General features: G+C 35.3%; 1 protein-coding gene across 2 annotated transcripts in view; it reads left to right on the plus strand.

Annotated features, from left to right (window-relative positions):
- The window catches only part of SPINK5 (serine peptidase inhibitor Kazal type 5), a 68,766-nt gene that overhangs the window by 12,166 nt on the left and 28,804 nt on the right, over positions 1-27,796 (plus strand). For both annotated transcript variants that reach the window (XM_028145966.2, XM_054718020.1), the window contains exons 5-16: positions 9,031-9,158; positions 10,995-11,058; positions 12,041-12,168; positions 13,642-13,708; positions 16,615-16,742; positions 17,935-18,022; positions 19,197-19,324; positions 20,572-20,647; positions 23,190-23,317; positions 24,615-24,690; positions 25,029-25,156; positions 27,459-27,507. In XM_028145966.2, the coding sequence (XP_028001767.2) occupies positions 9,031-9,158; positions 10,995-11,058; positions 12,041-12,168; positions 13,642-13,708; positions 16,615-16,742; positions 17,935-18,022; positions 19,197-19,324; positions 20,572-20,647; positions 23,190-23,317; positions 24,615-24,690; positions 25,029-25,156; positions 27,459-27,507 (1,188 nt within the window). The remainder of the gene's footprint in view (positions 1-9,030; positions 9,159-10,994; positions 11,059-12,040; positions 12,169-13,641; positions 13,709-16,614; positions 16,743-17,934; positions 18,023-19,196; positions 19,325-20,571; positions 20,648-23,189; positions 23,318-24,614; positions 24,691-25,028; positions 25,157-27,458; positions 27,508-27,796) is intronic.

The following is a 27,796-nucleotide window of genomic DNA, read 5'->3' on the forward strand; positions in this document are numbered from 1 at the left end:
GTTGTAGCATGGTTGGGGCAAATGTATTTCTGGCTGAGTTCTTCCACATTGGCAGCAGAGACCAAATAGAGACCAAGCAATTCACATAGTCCTGGTTGACTATAAGGCTGTGCACAAGTCCTTAGAAAACACACACACGAAAAATCCCAGTGTAAAACAAATGCTGGAGTAGATGCAAAAATGGCCTGATCTTTGAATGCCCTCCCCAGTGTACACCAGGTCCATCTGCACAGGGTAGAAGCCTCACTGGCTTGAGGTATTTGAGCACAAACTGTGTCTAATAATTGGTCTGCCACAAGTTATACAGATCCAGGGGGTAAACCTAGAAAGCCATGCTTAAAAATAATAAAAATGAATAAACAAATAGAGATTTTCAGTGAAAAAAATATATATATATTTGCATTAGGACAATAGTTCTAACAACAATTTAAGAGTTATAGGTTTCCACTTCTGTGGTATACACATACATATATAGAACTGGAAATTCTAGAGCTGAAAAGTAACTCAAATGAAATATTCAGTAAAGAGTTCAAAAGCAGCTTTTAGATTGCATAAAAAGAATTAATAAACCTGTAGAAAGATCAACCAAAATTAACAGTGGAAGTACAGAGAAAAAAATTGATGAAAAATGAACAGTCATGGAGTCCTTGAGATAACAACAAGCCTGACAATACAAATAGGAATACAATAGAAATATCAGAAATAGACCAGACAGAAAAACAAAAAATTTATTTGAAGAAGTAATGACCTAAATGGTGTCAAATTTGATGAAAAAACGATCTTTACATTCAAGAATATCAATAAGCCCCAAATAGGATTAAAAGAAAAATAGGCAATTCAACAATAATATTTAGAAATTTTAATACTCTACTATCATAAACTGATAAACAACTAGACATAATATCATCAAAGATATACAATACTTGAACACTATCAGTTAATTGAACCTAAACTGAAAAATAGAGAATGCTTCCCCAGTGATTGCAGAAGGTGCATTTTTTCAAGTAACAGTGGAACATTCTTCCAGATAGACTATATAATAGGATATAAAACATATCTCAATAAATTAAATGTAATTAAAATTATACAAAGTTTGTTGTCTGATCACAACAGAATTAAATACAAAACCCCCAAGAAAAATAAATTATGGAAATTTCCAAATAACTGAAGGATCAAAGAAACAACATGACAGAAATTAAAACATAATTTGAGCCCAGCCAGTGTTGCTCAGTGGTTGAACATCAACCTATGAACCAGAAGGTCACAGTTTATTTCCCCATCAGGGCACATGCCTGGGTTGTAGGTTCAATCCCCAGTAGGTGGCATGCAGGAGGCAGCCAAATGATAAATCTCTCTCATCACTGATGACTCTATCTCGCTCTCCCTCTCCCTTTCTCTGAAATTAGTTTGTGTTTGTTTTTTGTTTTTAAAAACAACAACATAATTTGAACTGAATATAACCAAAAACACAATAATTCAAGACTCAACAGGTTTTAGCTAAAGTAGTATACAGTCATACCTCGGTATCCATGGGGGATTTCACAGATACCAAAATCCACAGATGCTCAAGTCCCTTACTTAGTCCTCTGTATCATCGATTCCATATCCATGGATAAAAGGTCACAATTTAATAATCTGAGCTTCCATGCTAAGAAAGATAGAGGAAAAAAAGAGCAAATGAAACCCCAGGCAAGCAGAAAAGACATAAAGATTAGAGCAGGAATTAATGAAGTACAAATCATAAGAAATAAAAAAAATAATAATAAATCAAATCTAAAAGTTGGTTCTTTGAAAAGATTAACAAGCTGACAAACCTTTAGGTAAATTGACCTAGAAAAGAAAGAATAAACAAAAATTTCCAAAATCAGGAGTGAAATATACAGTGTAAATATATATCTTAGAGAAATCACAAAGATTATAATGGAATATTATGAACACATTTATGCCATAAAAGTGGATAGCTGAGATGAAATGGTCAAATTTTTAGAAAGAAAGAAATTATTAAAAATGGACCCAAGAAGAAATAGAAGGCCAAAATAGACCTATAGCAAGTAAAATAATTAAATCCATAAGAAAATACCAGATCTAGATACTACATTTGTAATTTTCATCAGATATTGAAAGAAGAAATAATACCAATCTTTTACAGACTCATTCAGGAAATAGAGGAGTAGGTAACCTTACCAGCTCATTCTAATGAAGCCAATGTTATCTCTGATAAAAGGGTAATATGCTAATTAGACCATGTCTCCCGGACAAAGCCACAACAGCTGCTGCTGCGAGGGCCAGGCCGATGCTTAGGCAGCTGCGGCAGCCGGCAGTGGCAACAGCAGTGGCGTGATGGGGGCATCACCTTCCCCTGATGGGCGTGGTCACCTCCCACAGAGGGAGGCCAGAGGCAGCAGCAGCAAGGGGCTGATGGGGGAAATGCCTTCCCCTGATTGGCAAGTCACCTCCGGCAGGGGTGCAGGCCTAAGCCATCAGTAGGACATCCCCTAAGGGCTCTCAGACTGTGAGAGGGGGCAGGCCGGGCTGAGAGATCCCCCTCAAGGGCATGAATTTTTGTGCATTGGGCCTCTAGTCCAATATAAAATCCAAACGAAGATATGACAAGTACAAGGAAAACTGACAAATATCCCTCATACACAGAGATGTCAATATTTTAAACAACATATTAGTGAACATAAAAAAGAAAACCATGACCAAGTAGGAATTATTTTAGGAATGCAAGTTTGGTTTGACAACAGAAAATTTGATACACCATATTGATAGAATGAAGGACAAACTACATGATCATTTTAGTAGATGAATGAAAAGCACTTAACAAAGTCCAACACTCATTCAAGATAAAAATTTACACAAGAAAACTAACAATAGACAAACTTTTTCAGCTGATAAAGGGCATCTATGAAAAATCTACAGCTTACATTATACTTAATGGTTAGAAAGTGAGTACTTTGACCTTAAGATTGAGAAGAAAGCAAAGATGTTTGCTCTTACCATTTCTATTCAATACACTACTTCTATTCAACTTGAACTGGAGGGTCTAGCCAATGTAAGGCCAAATTTCTTAATTAGTTTGAGACATCATGATTGAAAAGGAAGCAACTGTCTTTAATTATAGGGACATGACATTATATATAGAAAACCCTAATGATCCACAAAAAGAAAGATTACTAAAACTAATAAACAAGTTTGGCAAGGTTTCAGTATACAAGATCAAAACTCTAGTGTATTTCTATATACTAGCAATAATCCAAAATTTAAATTATTAATTTCAATCATAATAGCACAAAATAATAGAATATGTAAAAATAAAATTGCAAATGCAAGACTTGTACATTAGAAACTACAAAACATTGAAATGAAAGAGCTAAATAAATGGTGAGGTAGTCCATGGTAATTCTCCCAAAATTAATCTACAAATACAACTTATTTCATATGAAGATTCTGGCAGACGTTTTTTATTCTATTTTTTGGGTAGAAATTCACAAGTTGAACCTAGTATTTACATAGAAATGTTGGGACACTTAACAGTAACTGACTTCAAACTTATTAAAAAGTAACAGTGAGCACAACAGTATGTTATTGGGTATAAGGACAGACATAAAGATCAGTGGAATAGAATTTAGATACCTTACATTTACGATCAGTTAACAGTGCTTAAAAAATTGAATAGCTATAACCATAAAAATAAACTTAGATTCTTACCTTATATCATACAAAAAAAAATTAACTCAAAATGGATTATGGTCCCAAGTGTAAGAACTATAGCTATAAAATTTTTAGAGTAAAACATAACAAAAAATCAGGAATTTGAAGGAGTGTTTTTAGATTTGAGACCAAAAACATGATTCATGAATATAAAATTAATAATTTGGACTTTATTAAAATTAGAAACTTTTGTGTTTGAAATGTGATTACTGAAACAATTACAAAGCAAATAATAGGCTGGGAGAAAATGTTCACAAATCATGTATTGTAAAAGACTTCTATCCACATTATATAAGGACTTCTTACAACTCAATTATAAAAAGATGAACAGCTCAACTAAAAATAAACATGACACTAAAGGTATATTAATGGCTAATAAGCACATAAAATTATATTCCACATTGTTATTACTTAGGGAAATGTACATTAAGACCACAGTGAGATAGTTACACTACCACTAGAGTGACTCTAATCATAAAGATAGAAAATAGAGAATATTGTTAAGATTGTGAAGAAACTCGGACACTACCAGATTGCTGAGAGGAGTATACAAGGGTGCAGCAACACTGAAACACAGTTTGGCAATTTTAAAAGAATTAAACATGGATTTATGTTTAATATCATATGTTATTTTGTGATGTTATGCTAATATTTGCTGTGTTTAATATGATGTTATGTTAAATATGACCTAGCAAATTCAGTACTAGAAATCTACCCCAATGAAGTGAAAACACATGCCCCCACAGTCAGGCATGTGAATATTCATAGCAGCATTGTTTTAAATAATCCCAAACTGAAAACTATCTAAATACTGTACCTAAATGTCCACTAGTGAATGGATAAACAAAATGAGCTATATTTTTACAATGAAATATTATTCAGCAATCAAAAAGGAATGTACCAGTGATGCTGTTAAAATATAGATAAACCTAAAAAATATTATGCAAAATTTAAGAAGCCAATTATATATTTATGAATCCATTTATATGAAATATCCAGAAAAGGTAAATTTATAGAGTCAAAAAGTTCAGTGGTTGCCTAAGGCTGGAGCTGGGAGCTAGGATTAACTATGAATGGGTACAGGGGAAACCTTTGGAATGATGGAGATATTGTAAAATTAGGTTATAGTGATGGTTGTATAACTCCATAAATTTACTTCAAATTATTGAAATACTTTTAAAATTAGTGAATAATATGCTTTCATTGTATGTATAGCCAATATTTATATCTTTTTTCCAATAAACATTGCATATATTTTTATTTTCATCTCTTTCTGTTTTATAAGTCATATAGAAATCTATCATATCAGCTTTTTTATTAATCCCCAATATATTATAGTTTCTGAGAAGTGTGTGCCAAAATCTCTTATTCCAGTTGTTGATTTATCTATCATATTCTGTTGATTGTTGACATATTTAGAACCTGTATTATTAGGTGAATTTAATCTCATGATTATTTTACCTTTTCCCCTTCTTCCTATTACTTTATATAATGTTCCTTTTTTTCCTTAGGATGCATTTTAGACTCAATTCTATATATTAAGTATTAATATTGCTGCTCTGCTCTCATTCATTTTTACCTTACATATACCTTTTTTATCCTATTGTAATATTTGAGTGCCTTTTTATTTTAATTTTTCTCTTGTGATCAATAACTCTTTGTTCCTATACTTAAAACCTAAACACATATTATCTTTTAATTTGTGGGGTTAGTCAATTTACACTTTTTGTTACTTGTTTTACTAGGAGTTAATTTTCACAATTTTTCATATTTTTGGTTACTAGACTTCTTTTACAAATTATTTTTGAAGTAGTTTCTTCCTTTGGCTTTTCTTTGATGATGACTTAAATGTAACATATCTTTTTGTTGCTCTTTTCATGACTACCCTAAATAAAATATCTGTAATTATAATTTACCACAATTACTAATGTCTGTGTTTATTGTTAATATCTCTTCTCCCCTAATGTGTTAGTCTGCTCTCAGTTCATTTTGTTAAAATCCCCTAAACTTCCACAGTTTTGTTATCGCCCAGATTATAGATTTGAGTTGCTATGGCTACTTTTCTTCTTTCAATTTTCATAAATTCTAGCGATGTCCCCTGTTCTTCAGATATTCTTCCTGTATATTTTTACCTCTTCTTGAAGATTTCTAAATTTATTCTTTATGTTTTTATAGATTATTTTAAATTAGGTGGGTGTTTTTTTAGGTCTTCTATGTGAATTTCCTAATCTGATCTTCTGGTTCATAAATTTATTATGTATTTGTACCTATCCTATTTTTATTCTTTATATTGGCTTATTTATTACCATTTAAATATTTTTCATACTTAAAGCTTCCACTTTTTTCTTCCTTTGTAACTTCTTTTTTTCCTGCTTTATATTGCAGTATCTTCCCTCATTTCTCTGAAGCATAGTTATGTTCTCAGTAAATTATTTTTCTATGCATTCCAATAATTCTGCTTCAGTTGATACTTATTCTGTTCATATTACCATATCTTTTATGTTGTTCTACTCCTCAAATATACAGATTTTTTACTATAATATTCCTTGATGGCTTTGGTTGTGTGTGTTTTTCCTGCTAAAGTGAGTTAGATAATATTGAAGGCCAAGCTTTAGTGGCTTCCTCTCCAGTGAGTGTAAGGACAGGAAAAGGGAAGGCCCACAGCTGAAGGTTCTGGAGCCAGTATTGCACACTCTGGTTCACTGCCACTCCAGCAGGTCAGGAATCCGTCTGTAAGCTCTCAGCAATTGTCAGCATTAGGAAGAGGTGTTCTCTGTAGGTTGTGCTCCACCAGCCCTTGGGGTTTGGAGGAGGAGGAGGTGGAGTAGTAAATGCTTGCACCTGTTCTCATCACCTCCCAGCTGGGCTTTGACCTGCCCTGTCATCACTCTGCTAACACCTGTGACCTAGTATGCTGCGGTTGATTTTTCTGTTGAAGAGGGATAGCAGTGAATGTGGAAATTAATAACTTTGGTTCACATTGCTGAGGCTTCTATAGTTTCAACAAGATGATATTCAGAGAAAATCAGCAGCTCCCTTTGGTTGTTGTTGGTTTTTTAAATATGTTTTTATTGATTTCAGAGAGGAAGGGAGAGGGGTAGAGAGATAGAAACATCAATGATGAGAGAGAATCATTGATCAACTGCCTTTTTCACACTCCCTACTGGAGATCAAGCCACAACCCGGGCATGTGCCCTGACCAGGAATCTAACTGTGACCTCCTGGTTCATAGGTCAATGCTCAACCATTGAGCCACACTGGCAAAGCCCCTGTCGTTTTCTTACACTCCATCCATACTTCTCTCCTTTCTGCCCAGTGAAGAGAACAATCTAGTTCCTATCACAAATACTTTGCAATATGAGTTCTCTATGCCTAGAATGTTCTTCCTTCAGATCTTTAATGGCCAGCTCCTTGTCCTTAATCTCAGATCACCCCAAATGTTACCATTGCTGAGAGATCTTTCTTGACACTATATTTAAAATAGCCACTCTTCTAGGTGCTATTATATTGTTCAGTATATTTTTCATAGCACTTACTATAATTTAAAATTCTTTGTATTTATTGTCTACTTCTTCCCACTAGAATGTAAGTTTCTTAGAGCATGTATTTCTTTTCTTTTGTTGTTTACTTTTCTTTTCATTCTTTTTTTCCCCCTGTGGTGATGTGACAGTCTATGGAATGCCTAGAGCCCAGGGAGTGTGTAATGTCTTTTAAGGAAAAATAAAAAACTGAATGGATGAAAATAACACATATGGCCATTACTTATCCTGTTTTCACTCTATTTCTTACCTCTTCCTAAACATATGGCACGAATAGTGGGGTATGTCCTATAGCTTTTCTTTTCTATTTTAATTTTTCCCTCTTAGTTGGCTATAGGACATACCCCACTATTCATGCCATATGTTTCTCAATGTAACCTTCTGTTTTACAGATTCATTATATATTTGTATTTATCCTACCTTTATTCTTTCTATTATATAACATACTAGGTTCAGGTCTATATTTTAAATGTTTCATATCTATAATTAAATATTTTTATTATGACAATATTGACATAAAAATTTTATTTTGCAATGTGACATCATAAAAAATAAATCTCCAGTTTTATTCTTTGATTTTAGAAAGCAAGTAAATTCAAGTTAACTCTATGTATTTTTTAGTTAGCTTATGTCACAATAGTGAGTTGCCAAATCATGTTTCATAAGTATTCATTTGATCTTCAACATGAATGTGTAATGTGGATAGGGTGTGAATTTCCATTTTTCAGATGAGGAAAGTGAAGTTCAAAGAGGTGAAGTAGGTGGGTGGCTGATCTGAGAGTTAAACACTAGTCTTCAGTTATTACCTAGTGCAGTTGTTTTTCTCACTGTTCAAGTTTGTCCCTAAGTATATATCATATTACTGGAGTCGTGATTTTGGGATTTCTCCAAGTATCTCTAAAAGGTGTTTAATTTTATTGGTTTGATTGTCAGTAGAGAAAACAACAGGAACAAGAACAACAACAATAAATGGTTATGATGTACTGGGCACAGTTTTAGATGCTGCACATGTATTAATATATTTAAATCTCTTTATAATCCTGAGAGCAGTCTGTATGCATTTTGCAAATGAGGATATTAAAGCACAAAGAGGTTAAGTAACTTTTCCATATCACATAGCTAGTAAGTGGCAGAGTTAGAACTATGAACCTAAAAATCTGACTTGTGATCATTACCCTAACTGGTAATAACAGAAACTTTATTGCAGCTTATAGTTTACAATGAGCTTGAAAATGTATTATCTACAATACCAATCTGTAAAGAAGGCAAGCAGGATTTTATAGACAAACAGTCCTAAGTTTCAGAGAGGTGATTTGGTATCTTACACAGATAGCAAGGAGCTAAAAATTATACTGAATTCTTCTCAAATCTAATTATACCTCTGTTCTTGAACCATGTTTTATTATCCCTGATTTTATTATCTCAGTGTGGTCTCCTTAATATGTTTTCCTTCTCCAGTGAGCTATATTGTTGTGGCTTAAAACAGTAACCTATGCCCTAGCTGGTTTGGCTCAGTGGATAGAGTATCGGCCTACAGACTGATGAGTCGCAGGTTCGATTCTGGTCAAGGGTACATGCCTGGGTTGAGGGCTCAATCCCCTGTGGGGGTGTTCAGAAGACAGCCAGTCAATGATGTTTCTATCTCTCTCCCTTTTCCTTCTTCTCTGAAATCAATAAAAATATGTTTTTTTTAAAAAAACCCCAGTAACCTAATTAAGTTCCTAAGGAATATTTTCTCTCTTAATATTTTTATGTTCTTTAACCACATCTCTTGCAGTTGAATTGCGAAGATTTCAGAAAAGGAGAAAGAGATGGGGATTTTATCTGTAACCTTGATAATGCAGCTGTGTGTGGCACAGATGGGAAAACTTACAGCAACAGATGTGCCCTGTGTGCTGAGAACATGTGAGTATTCTCTGAAGCAGTTTTTTTTCCCTACAGCATGTTCTCTGTATAATTACATGACACATTTTTTCTTATGGTCTTTAATGATTCATTTTGTGGGAGTTAGTCATCCATAAATTATTAGAACCACTTCTTTTACTACCCTTAAAGAATAATATTTATAAGACTTTATATTTTACAAAGCACTTTTGTGTGCTATTTATCTGATGGTTATCACTGCCTCTATGAAGCAGTGATATAAGCTTATATCTATTTATACATATAATAAGCATATATCTATACATAGAAAGAATATACTACACACATTCATCTATTTTATATTTATCTATTTCTGACTGTATTCTGTTTCACAGAGAATTATTTAATCATCAACTTACATTAATGATTTAATTTACATTAAAATTCTCAGTAATTTATAGTATTAGAGTAGGTAATTGGGACTCTCTCTCTCTTTTTTTTTTTTTTTTTTGGTAATTGGGACTCTTAATGTTGAAATTCTTTTCATCGCTTCAATCTTCACCACATCAATAAAGCATCTTGCTGTCCTATATTTTGTCCCATTTTGTTCCTTCTCCACCCTCAATACTAGGTTTGGTTATTGATTGTATTTAACTAACAAGATAGCATACTTGCTTTGCAGGTTCTGGCTTGTGACCTCAATTTTTAATTGTCTGCTCTTCAGTTTTTGTAAATATAACAAACAATGTCTGAGAAGACTGGTAAAGGCTATGAAAGATATTTAGTCTTCGAAGTTCTGCAAGCTTATCCCTCCTTATAATAAGTATCTTAACCAAGGCACCACTGGATTAAATCACTCCAATCCCTCACATGACTGCATTTTTAGAAATACACTCTAAAAATTATATCTTCAACTCTTACCGAGGGACAACATAAAGAAACAGAAAGCAAAAACAGACATGCAAAGAACATACTGGTTTTTAATAGATATGTGTTTTCTAACACTGCTGTGAGCACCCTGCACATTTAGTTTCTACTCTGACATATGTGGGGAACCCTGTGGTAGATTCTTTAAATCTCTGGTTCAGGTGTAAGTATTTCTCCCATCATTTCTAGTGTGCTTCATGTCCTATGCAGTGAGTCATTCTGCTCATTGCATTTCTTAGCTTGGTCTGCAAGAAAACTCTGAAATCTTATTGGAATTTAATATTTTTGTTTCCTTCAGCTGACATTTTTTGATATAACACTTTTCTTATCACTTTAACTACTAAGTTTTTACTTTTCTTGTTTTTATTGGGTTTTTGTTGTTATACAAATGCTTTAGTTGTAAGCTGCCTTATCTTTATAGAAAGTAGGGAGTGTGTCCTGCATTTATGGTTCTATGTTTTCAGATATGTTTTAAAGCTCTATTAGATGGAATAAGATTAATTATTAGGACTTTATGAACTTCCCGTGAAAAACAAAATGTTAGTTAGCATAACCCAAATGAAGGATGGTATAATGGAATGCTAGATACTGTAAACTTGAATTTGTTTATTAAAACCAACAACAACAACAACAAAGTTCCTTGGGAGGCATCTAATATCTAGTTACAAGCTTTACTTTTTCCCACACTTCTAATAGGGTCCCCTTTGGACATAGCAAAACAGATCTGGAAATAACATTTACAGGTGTGCATCTTACTGTCCCATCAATGTGATTTCATTTCTTTGACTCCAAGTTATAAACCTAGGCTCTCCTTAGAGTAAGTAAAGAAATTAATGCAATGTGATGCCTGTTTTCAAGAGCAAAGAATTACAAAACAATGAAGATAAGTTAACACTCAAATGATGACAAGTTCTGTGATACTAAACTATGTCTATGAACTTTCAATTCCAGTAAAACCAGGTCCCAAGTTGGCATAAAAAACGAAGGGGAGTGTGAAAGCAGTACTCCAGAGCAGGTGAGCACAAATGTCCGAGTGGTGGGAACACTGGGGCTGGGGCACTGACTTCGAAGAGAGAGAAGGCTCTTTGCTCCTCCTTCGTTGCTGGTTGTGGTTGGAAAGAAGTAATTCTTGCTGTGCTCGAACTGGGATACTGCTTGTTTGATGAAAAGCAATTGATAGTTTCTGAAGCTAGACTAGGCTACTTTAGTAGTTAGACCTTTCAGCTCTATTTCAGCTTTCTATGAAAAGACGGAAGGAAGGAAGGAAGGAAGGAAGGAAGGAAGGAAGGAAGGAAGGAAGGAAGGAAGGAAGGAAGGAAGGAAGGAAGGAAGGAAGGAAGGGAGGAAGGGAGGGAGGAAAATTAGTTAAAAGGGAACTACCTGTGTAGTAGTAAAGGTCACTACACTCCTGTCACTTACCTAAATTGAAATCCCAGCATTGTCACTTGCTGTCAGGAGGTCTTGGGCAAAGCCCTTAACCATCCTGTTCCAGTGTTTCCATATCTAAAAATGAGATTTGGATTAACTAGCTTCTTTTTATGCTAAAATTCTGTGAGCCTTTGATGTTAGGGGAAGGAAGTGAACATCTCACTATATCACAATTGACTTGTTCTTGCTGAATGACTTTTCTAAGTCAAGTTTTGGTGCCCTTCTTATAGGCACCGGTGATTACCTCCACCAAGACTTTTAGAATGTATTGTAAACCTCTCTTTGTCTGTGTCACCCAGTAGATTGTGAGAAAGCTGAGGGCAAGGGCTGTGTTCTACCTTAGTTCTAGCACACAGTAGTTTATCCATGTTTACTAATAAATGAATTAATAAGTAAATGAGTTCCATGCTTCACGTGAATTATATGGAGCTATTTTACACGTCTCAGACTGCTCTAGGTGGCTAGTATGCATTGGACAGAGAGGCACTGAGTTCTATAAAATTTCTGAAAGCAGTGTTGTAAGCATTACAATCAAGGTGGCAAATGTCGCATTTCTTCCCCTGTTCTAGGATGTTTGTAGTGCTTTTCGGCCTTATGTGAGGGATGGGAGACTTGGATGCACGAGGGAAAATGATCCAGTTCGTGGCCCTGATGGAAGGACGCATGGCAATAAGTGTGCGATGTGTGCTGAGCTGTTGTGAGTATCACCATCCCCACGCAGGCCAAGCAGTGGGCTTGATGAGGATGCCCTTGGTGGCTGTCCTAAGTACCACTCCACAGAGAGATCAAGTCCTTATTACAAGGCATGCAGTCTTTTGTTTTCATAAGGCAAAATGGTCCTTGCTCCCAGAGTGGCTTTTCTCTTTTTAATTCATTTCATTTGCTAAAGTTTCTTAAAAGAAGTGGATAAGGTGGTAATGTTAGTTATTAAATTCAAGTCTTAATTTGTTCCATTATAATGACTTGAAAATGCACAATGTCTTATAAGACATAACGTTTTGAAATTTAAAAAGCACTTTCATATGGAATAACCTAGTTCAGTCTTTTGACATGCATTGCTTTTTTGGGACAGGTATAGAGACTCTTACTACAATGAAAGTCTAATTTAAAATAATAATAATAATGACAGCAATGTCATGTGGCCGAATTTATTATTAGTATAAAAGATGGAATTTATGAAAGGGAAGAACTGTTAGGTTAATCTTTCCCTGGGTGCCTGACAATGGTTTCTGAGCACTGAGACCCAGGTATGAATACGATCCAATGAGTCTTTAATATTCTGGATGTTCAACAAGATACAGACTCTAATCCGTATGTTGGCAAGCCTTAAAGTGCTCTGTATACATCTCTGGGATCTTTAAAAAAGCTGGACAGAGAAAGATTTACAGATTAATGAACTTCACACATGCCTTTGAAAATTACAGTGCACTGTTGTAGAATTCAAGGGCATGTCTTAACAGGTTTACAATATAGTGATTATAACTGGTTTCTAGACTGGAAATCAGCCAAATTTTCACATGTTTAGAACTAGGAGACATGTGCTTTTAGTGTTCAAACCTGCACTAATTCTGCAACTTTTATTTTCTCTTTATGCATTAGCCAAAAAGGAGAATTTGACCTCCCTAACTCCTGGTTTCTTTCTCTGTAGAACTAAGATAATAATGTAGGAAGAGATTGTAATTAGATCATAGGTGATATGAAAGGACTTAGAAGTTCAGTTTCATGTAGCTTTTATTAACAATGATGCTTTTACATGAAGGCAAACAAAGTACTTTACAAGGTATAAAAAGCTATACATAGGGTGTGGATGACAATATTTCCAATACTCAGTTTGGTTTCACCTTGTCACAGCATTGTTTTAATGCTCTTGGTTCTGCCTGTTAAAGGGAATTCTCCTGACAATATGTTTGTCAATCAAGGAGTCACACCCATCAACCTGCACAGAACAAAGCTTCTAATTGACTGAGTGAGTCAGTTTCGAACCCTTTCTTATCTTTAGTAATTTTCAGGCTCAGACATTCAAGACAGACAAAAGCTGGTCTAATGTAAGTAGATCAGTTTAACAAGTTAGGGCAAAAGATATAAAAGTACTTAACACAGAACTGAACACTAAAAATAGGAACTAAAAACTGAACACTATAAACTGACCAAGTGTTTTCATTCTTCACAGCTTAAAAGAAGCTGAAGAAAATAGAAAGCAACAAGATGAAACCAGAATTCGACGAAGTGCTGAAAAGGTAAATTATTCACCAACACAATTTGGTTCTTGTGGCTATAATTATTAATAAACATATGCTTAAACATTTGAGGTCATTTAATAATGTCATTGTCCTTCATTATCACATTATTCTTTCCCTTAATTTCACAATTCCCCAGGTTGACAATTCCTACTATATTAATAATTAAATTCATTTTTAAAACAGCATTTCTCATCAAAAGCTCAAAATATGCAATTTTCCTCTTTGCTTAAAAAAAAGAATGTAAGTCAGAAAGTTTAGGCAAATTAAATTCTACTTAATTTTCATCAGGCTTCTCTCTGGCTTTCATGTAAATTAATCTTGCTTTGAATACATTATAAAAAATATAACAGTATAAATTAGGAATAACTTTAAAAATATTTTTTTATTATTTAAGACCTTTATTAACAGGTTCTTACAGTTTGTTGATGTTTTGGGGGAAAAATCAAGTTGTAAAGTTTTATTACAAATTAAAAATGAGATTCTAAGTTAAAAAATAATAAAATAACAATAATTATAGAGTCTTTTGGACAATGTATCCACTAGTATATTTTATGTATAATCCCATTTATAAAGGTCTTGCTTCTGTTACATGAAAATCTCAAACAAATATTGAGCTTGTGGTTTTAAAAATACACCCACAATTAAGCTTTTAAATATTATTAGATGATTTAAAATTTTCCATCTAGCATGAAAATGATATTCATTTTGTTAATAGAATAGACATTGTAGGTAATTCAGCCTGGATTTCTTAAATCACGAAGGCTAGTAAACCTACTTTCCATAAAAGTGATAGCAGTTACTTTGCTAAATAATTTAAATTATTGATGACTAACCTTTTGTTGAGGAGTCAGAGCGCCTGAGTTTTAGTCTGAGCTCTGTCATGCTCTTGTGTATGAAACTGAGCCAGTCATCTCTTCTCTCTGGGCCTCAATTTTTCTTGGCAGCAAAATGAGGAGGTTGAATAAATGATCTCAATTCTGCTTTCCTGTTGGTTTGGGATTCTATGTCTTGCACCTTTATGTGTTAATACAAGTATACAATTCTTGTAGATTGTAAGGCATATGTTTTCCCAAGGGAAACACAGATCCAGTTTATGGTAGTCAAGGCCTGACCTTTCACTTCATATTGCTATTCAATGAAGCAAATATCTCAACTTTCATAGGGTATTCAGTGTTTCAGTTAAGAAGCATGAAGCATTCAGAGTCGTCAACAATTTGTTCAATACTCACTGAAATCTGAAAAGCAGTTCTTTAGTGGTGGTTGTTAAACTTCAGTCTGAAACCTTGGGTCACCATGTGATAGTCAGCATTTTACTACTCCGTAAACAGAGTTCTTTTTCCTTGTCCTTCATCACATCTCGGCTACTTTTCCCTCATCCTCTCTGTGGCTGGGGTAATTGTTTTGTTGGGGTCATTGGACATGATTATGTTGAATAGGACAGGTTTATTGTGATGACTCAATATCTGCCCCATAATTAAACTGTCAGTGGGTTGCTCACAAAAGTATTTCTACAGAATTTCCTTGGGTGAATCACAACTTATAAACTGAAATTATCATTGTTTCTTTTATGGGAGTCATTGCGCATTGATTTTATTACCATGCTATGGTTATCAGGTGACTTCTGTGTCTGTATTCCTAGATTGTCACAACCAGGAAGTTTGGAGCACACCCATTGCTCCTCCAAAAACAAATATCTTCTTATTAGGAGGTAATTAGGATTCTCTTTTAAAGTGTCCTAAGCAATATGTATTATTTAAAAAGAGAGAGAATTCAAATTTTTTAAAAGGTCCTAAAGAGCATCTGTTCTAAAAACTTCATTGTGTAGGTGGTGGGATTTGGCTCTCACAAGTAGTGAGATTTTATGTGCTTCTCCCAGTGGGTTTGAAGCACTATCCAGCTGCTCAGGTCTCTGACTCAAACCACACTTTATGTTCATGTTTTCTTGGCTGAAATGGAAAAATGAAGGTCACACAGTTGAAGAGAGGTCTAAAGGGAAGCATTATTGTAGGTTATATTGTAGTAATATATGTCATCACAATATATGTTTATTGATACAGAGATTCCCAAGTCTAGAGTAATTTGTGTGTGTGTGTGTGTGTGTATGTGTGTGTGTATATAAATTTACCCCACATCAAATAGTAGTTTTCAAAACACAAAGAAAAACCCAAGAATACCGAACCAAAGCATCAAGAAATAGGTACAAACCTCCCAGATTTTGCAGGGAAGTAATAATCTTTTTAAGGTTTTCTAAATAAATATTCATCTTGATATTCTATCACTCTAAGAAGGGGAGTGAATGAAAATTAGATTCACTCTCTCTTAAGGTCTCCACCTATCATATTACAAATAAACATCTATAAAGGAACAGAGTACATAAAAATAATGCACAATTCCATGGAGAAAACAAACTAACGTAAGCCTAATGCTGTTGGATACCAGCTTATTTTTTTCCTTGCCAACCAGTTTGGATTATTCTTGACTTGATCCATATTAAGTAGCATGTATCTCACCTTACAGCTTGTATATTCTACTCATTGTCAACTTTTATTTATTTTTTGTTTTGTCTGCTGCATTTTGTTGGAACGCCATGAAAGATCTTTTGTTTTTATTATATTTTTTCATAGATTTGAAAGTTAACAAGAACTATCTAGTTTTAGAAAATACTTTCTCAACCTTATCCTTTCTAAGGCTCTTTTACCTTTTAATAAATATACCACATAGCAAATATAGGCACTGAGTAATTTCACAATGTAATTAGTATTTTTTATTAATTCTCATTAATATGTAATATGTGTTTACCAACACCTTTAACATCTGACATTTTTTAACTGTGAAGTTCTGGTATATATTTTCTGTATTAAAATGTAGAAACGTGTTCAATGTAATTGCTTGTCTTTTTAAAGGATTTTTGCAAAGAATATGAAAACCAAGTGAAGAATGGAAGGCTTTATTGTACCCGAGAGAGTGACCCAGTCCGTGGCCCCGATGGCAGGATGCATGGCAACAAATGTGCCCTGTGTGCTGACATTTTGTGAGTACAGATGTGGTTTCTTTGGAGTGACTCAGAAGGTGAAGTGGCGATTGATTGGAGTGATGAGTAAGAACAGTGTTGAGGTGAAGATTTGTTGTTCAGAATTTTCGAGCAATTTTATGTTCTCTACAAATTATAATACCACCTACTAAGTAGATCCTAATAATATATGTCTATTTCTGAGTACAAATTGATTTTATTACCCAGTGAGAAGGCTGGATAACAATATACTTCTTAGCATTTCTTCTCATGAATTTTGTAAGCCTTCTATGAGATATTCATAATACAAAATGAGGGTAAAAGCAGGTACCAAGACTTTGTTTCCTTCAGTAATTTTCTCATTGTGATCATCACACTTTCTCTAGATCCTTGAACTCTCTGTTCTTTCTCTGTGTTCTCCTGTTCCAGCTTGTCTCATTCTTGACCAGTTAATGTCTTCTCTTCCATGGATTGCATTTTAACATTATCTTTCCTTGGATAAGACCTCCTAAAATATCTAATTGAGATTCAATTATTATAACTCTTACTGATTTTATTTCATAACAATCATTGCAGTTGGTAACTGGAAAATTTTTTCTATGACTGCTTATTGACTGTCAGTCTTCTTTACTGAGCTATAAGTTCCAAAAAGACAGGGTATATGTTTGTTTTGTGTACTACTGTGCTATATGCCCAGGCTAATGCTTGCCAAAAAACAGTTACTAACTAAATGTTGAATGATTATATGAATGAAGCTTAAGGCTAAATAGCAGAAAAAAGCCATGGATATGCACACACACACACACACACACACACACACACACATATAGGGCACAACCAAATGAAAATGTACCATAAGAGGTGAATATTCAGGTATGAAAATAACAATGACAGATGTAGGACTCATTTTCACTTTGAGGTCTAAGATGTCTTCTTAAAGAAGGGAGAATTTAAGCTGGGGAGATTTAGAAGAAAGGAAGATGATAAAAAAAAAAAGATCATTGCAATGAAAGGAAATGGTATACATGAATGAAAGAAAGGGGTTCTTTGGGGAAATAGTGGAGATTTCAATTTAATAAGGGACTTTAAGGTGATCAGAAAGTGGTTGTACAAGAACTCAGGAATACTTTTCCACTTGTGCCTAAATGACAGTTTTATAACATGAAGATTTAAAGCATTATAGTCATTTGTTTGCTTTTATTTCTTTCTCCAGAAAACGGCGTTTTTCAGAAGAAAAACATAAAGCAGATGAAAACCTGAGAAAGGCTGAAGAAAAAGTTAAAGTTAAAAGAGAAACTGAGGTGAGGATTAGTTTGATCAATCTAGTTAGAACTTTTGTGGTATATGTGTATATGTGCATTTTACTCTAGAATACATTTTCAATATTGGTTCATTTTTCCTCCACTACTGATGGGTATTCTGGAAACTAATTTATAGTTATTATTTTAGAAGATTTATAAGAATAAAATAATAACTATGACATTACACTTTTAAGCTCTATTTGGAGGAAATTAATCAAGTCATATTAATAAAATAGTTCCCTATTCCTAAATGAAGGTATATATCAAAGAATTATCTGGCTCCAATTTCTTCCTTTCCTTTCTTTCTTTCTTTTTTTTTTTTTTTCTATCGTTTCCCTTACTTCAGTCTCCAGTCACTAAAATCCTCCACATAATTTGATTGTATTCTTCTTTGCTGTAAATATTTATCATTTCCCATTTCCTAAGAATAAAGTCCAAATTCCTTTCAAACTTTAGTGGCCTGGTTTTGACTTATTTTCAAGGTCTCCTTTTGACCAGTTCCCAAACCTTTCTCTCTTTGCCCACTAATTCTTTAGCACTATGCTCATGACAACAAAGGATTAGCTTGAAATAACATGTCCTTTTATGCCTCTGTGTCTTTACATATAATTCTTACTCATGAAGGACTTTTTGCCACATTGTGTTCCTGGAAATTATCCTAACAATACAAATCAGATATAAGCTCTTCTCTGAACTTCCATGAATTATTCTTCCCTTTGTGCTTGTATGCACTGAATTCTGACTTGTGCCATCTCTTAGCTTTTTATATTGTAATTCCTTATCTTTTTCACTTGAATGATAGAAGAGCTAAGCCACATTTATATTTATATCTCCTTAACTTAAAATTTGAGAATGAGTCTAAATCCTAAAAGTTTTATTTTTATTCTTAATTCTCCTTTTTAAATATTTTTAAAAAAGAGAATCGAACCTATGAGGGAAGGTGTGGGGGGCGGGGAGCATATGAGCATAACCAATGGACACAGATGGGGACCAATGGGTGAAGGGATGTGGGGGTATGTGCTGGAGGTTGGGGGTAGCCAGGGAGAGGTCAATGGGGGGAAAAGGAGACTTATGTAATACATTAACCAATAAAGAATTTAAATTAAAAAAGAGAGAGAATCTAAAATTTATAAGCACAGAACTAAATCTAAACTATCTCATTTTCATTATTCAGAAACTCTGCAGCGAATATAAGGGTCATGCAAAGAACGGAATACTTTTCTGTACCAGAGAAAATGACCCTGTTCGTGGTCCAGACGGGAAAATGCATGGCAACTTGTGTTCCATGTGTCAAGCCTTCTAGTGAGTATAGAGCTTTAGATTGTCAAGAAGTAAAGGGACCTTACAGCTAAACTAAAAAACTTACTTGTTTCAGATATGAGGAAACTGTGGCTTGAAATAGGGAAGTGAATTGAGTAAGTTACACTGCAAATGTTAGTAACCGAGCTAGGAGTAAGTACCTAGAGCTATTTATTTTAAGGTATCTGTTTTGCCCTCATTTGTCACTCATTCTCTTAGCACTGGACCATTCTGATAAGCATGAACTTGTACAAATACCAAATTTTTCCTACTGTTGAAATTTCATAGTTGAACAGTTTATACAAGTTTATAGGCATCTCATCCTCCAGAGGCGTAAGGGCCCAAACCTAACACGTAATGTAGAAATTGATTACTAGAGTTAAAGTTGCCCATGAAACCACCATGAACCTTATAAAATTACAATACATGTTACTTTATATAACATTTTTCACTAAGTTACAATTGACAGCTTGCTTTCAAAATTTGGAGCTACTCTTATTAATTTATGTGATTGAGCTTAGTTCAAGTAATTGATTCACATTTAGAATCTATGTCCTCTTGATTGATTGCTAATCATGCATGGTTGAAATAACATCAGTTAACTATACATATCATGCAATTCTATTGTTCAAAGCAAATTTAGGCTCGTTTGGTTTACCATGGTGCGTGTGGCCTTTTCTACCCACCATACATTTTGTCTTTAGATAACACAGCCATGAGTAAGCAATGCATTTAAGATGAAGTAATAAAGTTAATGTGCATGATGAGGTAGATAGTTCATAGACTTAAGGGGAAAGACCTTGACTAGTTGTAGTCATACCTTAAAAGTGTAGCCAAAACCCTCTCTGCCTCACCTCCAGTCATGAAAAGAAGGGACCAGTTGATATGCTTTGTTACGGCCACCTTCAGCCTCCAGGTGTAATGTCGCCACAGTACCAGTTTTGGTAATCTCCTTTATGGACATTAATGATGTTTCTTTTCTGACCACAGGCAAGAAAGGTAATTTAGAGAAAGCAAGTTTTCCAGATGCACAATTACATTCTTTCTCTCAAAGTTAAGCAGAAACTATGAAGAAGTTATGGTATCTTGCCATACTGGAGGCTGTTTTGTTGCTTCTCATTGGTATGTAGTGATAAAAGGACAAAATCGCTTCTTCCTAAGGAGGGAGGACAGTTTAGCAATGCAGGAATATCAAGAAACTATTACCTGTATATTTGGTCCTATGGCTTCTCTCATTTTCTCTCATTCAGCCAAGCAGAAGCAAAAGAAAAGAAAAAGGCAGAAGCAAGGAATAAGAGAGAACCTGGAGAAGCACCTTCATTTGCAGTGAGTTGAATACATCCAATAAGTCCTACTTAGCATGATAATTTGAACATACTTCAAAGAGCCTAAAGGTTGCAATATCCTATCTAATAAAGAGGGGATATGCTAATTGACCCTCACACCATCACAAAGATGGCAGAGCCCACAGCCGATAAGGAGGGAATATGCTAATTGACTGCCCCACCCTCAAAGATGGCAGCGCCCACAGCCAATAAGAAGGGAATATGCTAATTGACTGCCCCGCCCTCAAAGATGGCAGCACCCACAGCCAATAAGGAGGGAATATGTTAATTGACTGCCACGCCCTCAAAGATGGTGGCGCCTAGTCCCCTCAGCCCCGCCAGGACAGCAGGCGTGTGGCAAAGCTGGGCCTACCCCCAGGCGGGCCTGGCTGCTCTGCGTGCCTGCCTCCGGAGTCCTCCAGTCCTCTCAGCCTCCCAGGGCCGCCCGAGGCTCAGATAACCAGGGCCGCCTGAGGTTCAGGTAACTAGGGCTTGCCGAGGCTTGTGCTGCCGATAGTGGCAGCAGCAGAGGTGTGATAGGGCATCACCTTCCCCTGATCGCCAGGTTGCCTCCCGCCCTGAGGGCTCCCAGACTGTGAGAGGGGGCAGGCCAGGCTGAGGGACCCACCCCCACTCCAGTGCATGAATTTTCATGCACCAGGCCTCTAGTTGCCCTATAAAACCCCCCTAAAAAATCATAACCCTTCAATCTGGGGATGACATTGACAAGAATGCTATGGGAACTTGATCAATTCTTGCTGCTTCTGAGACTAACCATGTACAATAAAAATAACTTATCCAAAGCCTGAAAAACAGTTATGGTTTCATCAATTACAGACTGGGCTGACTTTTGCTTACCACCTTTCAGAAACTCTACATGCATGTTTTCTACATAAGAATTTTTGAAATTTCATGTCTGAGATGAGATAAAAATACCTTGATCATAGACATCAAAAAAAGCATAATTTTTAGCCTGGCCAGTGTTGCTCAGTGGTTGAGCATCAACCCATGCACCAAGAGGTCACCAGCTCGATTCCCAGTCAGGACACATATCCCAGTTGCAATTCAATCCCCAGTGGGGGAGTGCAGGAGGCAGCAGATTGATGTTGTTTCTCTCTCATCAATGTTTCTATCTCTCTCTCCCTCTCCCTTCCTCTCTCTCTCTCTCAAATCAATAAAAACATTTTTATAAAAGCATGATTTTTACCTCTGAAATGTCACAATATCTGTTCCCATAGCCTTATGTAAGTTATTGTCACCTATTGTTTTGATGATGAAAGTCTCCTAATCTTTCATCTAGGTTTTGTTCTCTCCCTTTTCCAGCTGTTCTCCCACACACAGCCAGAGTAAAGTTTCAAAATATTATTCAGGTCACAATACTGCTCTGCTTAAATCCACAGATAGCTTGTTACATGTCTAATCAAGGATGCATCTCAATCTCCTTGTCTCCTTATTTGGCTTTTTTTTTTCCATTGACCCATTCCTCCCCACTCCCATCCACTCTCCAGGCCTTCACCCCAGTATTGTCTGTGTCCATGGGTTATGTCTATATGCATGTAAGCTCTTCAGTTAATCTCTTCCCTCCCTCTTCCCCTTCCCTCTAAGGATCCTCAGTCTATTGCATGCTTCTATGTCTCTGGATCTATTTTGTTTGTCAGTTTATTTTGTTCAATAGACTCCATATATAAGTGAGGTCATGTGATACTTGTCTTTCTCTGACTGACTTATTACACTTAGCATAATACTCTCGAGGTCCCTCCATGCTGTCTCAAAGGGTAAGAGATCTCTCTTTTTTACAGCTGCATAGTATTCTGTTGTGTAATTGTGCCATAGCTTTTTTAATCCACTCATCAACTGATGGACACTTGGGCTGTTTCCAGATCTTAGCTGTTGCAAATAGCACTGCTATGAACATAAGGATACAAATGTTCTTTCTGATTGGTGTTGCAGGCTTCTTAGGATATATTCCTAGAAGTGGGATCATGGGGTCAAATGGCAGCTCCATTTTTAATTTTTTGAGGAAACTTTACCTTTAATCAGAAGTTGATATTCTGTTATATGCCATATATGCCATGTAGTTTTCTACTTGTATCTCTCAGCTCATCTTAACATTCCAGTATGCATATTCTCCAATCCATTGACTAAGGAGTAAATCCTATTTACTCTTCATGGTCTCAGTCAAGTTATTCTTATTCCCTGACATCTCCCCTGCTTTCTACAATCAGATTTCATGGTCCCAACTTCTTGAGTTCTCAGATTTTATTGTACCTCTATGTTCACACTTATTTTATTCTGTTTAGGTTATAGTGGAGTGAACTTGTCTATTTCTTTTATTATATTGTGACATCCTAGTATGTCTTATTTGCTCCCATCTCTTAGCAACTGATGATTGTTGTTTAATTGAACTTTACATTTGAGAGAGAAACAGCTAAAATCCTGTGCTCAAAGAAACCTAACATTAGTTTCTGCCACTGCAGATGTTCTGATCTGCTGCTTTGAATAGAAATGAAATGTATATCCCACTTATTTCCCTGTTTTCACAGGAGTTGTGCAGTGAATACCGCAAGTATGTGAGGAATGGCAAACTGCCTTGCACCAGAGAGAACGACCCCATCCAGGGCCCAGATGGGAAAATGCATGGCAACACCTGCGCTATGTGTGAGGTCTTCTTGTGAGTAATGCTGTAGCTGGAAAATGTGGGAGGGTTTTGTCCTTTCTGCTGTGTTTCCTTATTTTTAGCTTTAATATTTTATTTTTTAAATTGGCTTTGTTTCTTATGGCATTATTGTGCCACATTTTTGCACCATGTCATAATTATGTAAGAATAATTCCCATATCTCAATCACTGGTTGGTTAAGCTCCCATTGAAGTGAAAAAAGATGTAGACCAAGGACCTGACCTGTGCAGAGTGGAGGATGAAGTCATCTGAAATCACACCACTGATCCCCAAGCAAACAAACCAATATGCAAAGCAGTGCCTCTGTCCATACACAGAACCTGGAGGAATGATTTAGAATAAGGAATGACTGGGATCTGGTGGAGTTGACTCCTCCATGTGTCTTATCAGCTTGAAGAGCTTTGTTGAAACCTACTCTATGCTTCTACCCACTAAATTTCTCCCTCATAGTAGCCAGAACTTTTCCTTCATCGTAGTAATCACAGTCAGTAGTTGTAAATTTATACGTGTGACTATTTGTTTAACATTTCTCTCTTCCACTAGATAATTATTATTATGAAAGGGATTCTAGAAAATATAAGCACTGGGTTCAGAATAACCTTCTGCTTCATTACTGTGTTCAATTATGAGAGAGCCACTTCAACAGGAAGACAAAGACATATTTAGAGGAAATGGAGAAATGCATGAAAACCATGGCCTTTGAGGATTATGAAGGAAGGCTTAGCACACTTAGCCAAGCGAAAGCTGCAGTCTGGAAATGTCCAAGTAGATTTTGTCTTTAAATGTGCAAACCGGACTAGTTCTAGGTTGTCTCCATGGGTGAAAGTAGGGCCAGTGAGTGGAACCTGTCTCCTACTGGTTCGGCTCAATGCCAGGAGGAGCTTTCTAAAGCTTGAGAACTTTAAGGATAAAATGACCTAGCATGGGATTTCAAGGATGACATAGGTAGAAAATTGACTGACAGATTAGAGCAAAGCTAGATAATAACCAGAGATACAGTTGTGAGTACTGGAAGTTTAGAAAACCACCTCTGAATAGGTTTGACATCCTGTCTGGATTTATTAGTTCTTTGTCCTTGGAAAGCTCTACATTCTGTCAGTTTTCTCATCTGTAAGTTGGGCTTAAAATAGTACTTCTGCTACATGCACTTGTGAGGATTTCATTAGTATGAGCACAGGTTAGGCACAGAGTTAAATTACTATTAACTGTAGCAATTAAATGATATTTGAGATCAATTTCAACCGGGAGATTTTATGACTTACTCATTTCTTTCTTAATCATTCTCTTTTAGCCAAGCAGAAGAAGAAAAGAAAAAGAAGGAAACTGAATCAAGAAATAAAGGACAATCTGAGACAACTTCCTTTGAGGTGAGGGGACCTTCTCCAAGTCAGAGGCATATCGACCTGGGATCCATAGATGGCATTCGGTGAACCCATAAATTCTCTGAAGCTGTAGGGAACATGCGGACAGTTTCTGTTTGTGTGTTTGTTTACATGTGTGCATAGACACATATGTGACTATTTTTCAGTTGAGGATCCATTATTTCATCACTTGAAAATATTCATGTCTTCAAAATTAAGAACTATTCTAAAATAAGCCAGTTGCTGATCTCCACTTAAGAAAAAGTCCAATATCCAGTTAACTATTCTTGCAATATGATCCAACCTGTGTTCAATACCTCAAACTTGCCTCCTCTGTTTCACAGGAGTTGTGCAGTGAATACCGCAAGTATGTGAGGAGTGGCAAACTGCCTTGCACCAGAGAGAACGACCCCATCCAGGGCCCAGATGGGAAAATGCATGGCAACACTTGTTCCATGTGCGAGGTCTTCTTGTGAGTAGAGCTCAGGGCTTCTGAAGGAGTGGGGAGATAGAACTAAGAAATTGTCGAACAATTGCAAATAATACATTTTCCTCTTCAGTGTAGCATTTAATTTTGGGTGTCACATTTAAATAAGCTAAAAAAAAAAAAAAAAGACAAACCCCAAATAGCAAGTAGAGAGCTTTCAGGGAATTATTGTGATGTAAAAAGAAACAGAATAATTTCTTTTAGGATATTTCAGAACTCAGAATCTTTTATTCAGAAAAGAAAACACTCTATGATAATCTTACTCATTGCTTTTAGGTTTGTGCAGGATTACTAGCTGAAATAGGAAATGGAGGAGATTACATGTAAAATATCACTAGGGTACACAGCAAAATTTAGGAAATTTTATTTTAATTCATTACCTGTCTACTCATTTTGTGTGACCTCAAGGAATAGAATTAAAATGGATGAGAGCTATGGGTGACAGGTCTGAGTGCAACATGAAGATGGAACTTTGCAACAGTTAGAGAAGGAGTGGCTGCTTCGGGAATGGTGACTTTCTTGTGTAGGAGTTGGATGACTGTTTAAAGGGGGCTAAGATATAACTGTACAATAAATGGCATGCTGTGTCCCCTGAAACAAGCCTATAATTCTGCAAGTCCTTTGATCTTTGTCCAAAGGGATACTCCAATTTATTTTCTATCTACCAGAATCTCTGGATTTAGGATTTAGTCATGCAGTCTTTTCTGGTAGAAAACAACAGAACCCAGAAGATTGATCCCATAGTATTTGGGCCATGGAAACACTAAACATCTGTTAGATAGAAGTCAAGATGATGACTATGTATTCATTGTCATCAGGGTTCATTGAATGCATATAATCGTCTTGTACTTGCCAAGAGCTTTGCTACCTAATCTCATTTAATCTTATCAACAAACATGAAATAAGTTCTGTATTATTGTAAGTTTTAGATGGAAATTAAAGGTTCAGAGAGGTTGTGAATGATAGAAAAATCAACACAGGAAAAACGAAGTGATAATATTTCTCAATGTATGATGTAGACAGTATATGATAATTTAGCAAAGCCATGATCAACTTGTGGTAGTTGTGTTTAGCTGTGTTTAGGCATGTTTCAGTCTTTTTTTCTTTACCTCTACATTAATCTCCCAGTGACAAGGAAGTTATTATGCCATCTACTGGTCAACTCTGGTACTTCCTGATAATTTCCTTGTATGGAAAGAAAATGCTTCTTGAATTTTTTAGTTAACGTAAGACTTTTCACCTCATATTTTATGGATATGTTAGTAAAGGGTATTGACTTTCTTGAGAATCATTCTTCCCTCTATAGTCTTTTTTTTCACACTTAAAAATCATATTCAAGCACTCTCTTAAACTTTTAAAAAGTTTTAATTTGATTAATGGACAAGTCTTACATTGATTGGAACATATTAAAACATTTTCACAAATTATTTTATATTTTTTGTATTTTTTTGTATTATTTTGTATTTTGTATTATTTTTTTGTATTATTTTGTATTATTTTGTATTATTTTGTATTTTCTGTCTATATAACATGATTAAATTGCTTGTGTTATAGATTCAATTATGCTATAGATCCATTCACTGAACTCAGCTTGCAACACTGTTAATTATCCAAAATGATTAAGAACTGTCACTCTCACTTCACTTCCATCATATGCCTGTTTTTGGAGAAGTCACTGCTAATAATGATTACAATGATGAGAATACCAATCACTTATACCACTTTTGTCAATCATTTTTTTATGGACCAGATACTTATTCTAATGACTTTACATGTATCAACTCATTTCAGGCTCATAACAATATAATGAAAAAAGTATTCTTACTACCTTACTATCCTGTCTCTCCTTTATCCTCCCCATTTAAAGATGAGGAAGCCACAAAGAGATTAAGAATTTTTGTGCTTCTGATGCAATCTGGCTTGAGTTTTTCCTCCTAACTACCATGCTATATTGCCTCTTAAAAGCCAAATATTACCACTTTATAAAGAGTTGTTGCAGATGCAAAGGAGTCAGCAAATAAGAAATTTTTATTGCAGTGTATTTGCTGGGAAGCTAAACAGATTTATTCATTAAGGGACTTTCTCTTGCATCCCATTCTCTTGAGGAGAGGTGAGTCATTCTAATCTATTCCAATAAAATTACAAACAACTATGATTGGATCTTTGGGGTTACTTGAGAATAGTCAAAGCAATGAATGGTCAACTGGTAAATGTTAAGAATCTATTCTACTGCACTAAGATTCATTTCTTCTCTTTTCCCCCACACCCCTCATCCTGTTACTTATAGTCAACAAGAAGAAAGAGCAAGAGCAAAGGCTAAAAGAGAAGCTGCAAAGGTAATTTTCTCAGGAATGCTAGTGCTATGCCTTTCTCTCTGTAATAGCATTCTAGCTATCTCATCAGCAGAAATGTTTTCCTATGCAATTTTCATGCCTGAAATGAACAAAGAAAACCTTTAACCTGAGGGAAAATGATCTTGATTAGGAGTTTGCAGAGGACCAATTTTGTTGCATGATAATTCAAATTTTGAGTTTCATTTCATGAAAATTGGAGTGTTATTAACTTTGTAAGGAATAGTCTCCATATTCGGCTTTTCTTCAATTTCTGTTGTCTGGCACAGATTAT

Source organism: Eptesicus fuscus, chromosome 6 (genome assembly GCF_027574615.1).
Source record: "Eptesicus fuscus isolate TK198812 chromosome 6, DD_ASM_mEF_20220401, whole genome shotgun sequence".
NCBI lineage: Eukaryota > Metazoa > Chordata > Mammalia > Chiroptera > Vespertilionidae > Eptesicus > Eptesicus fuscus.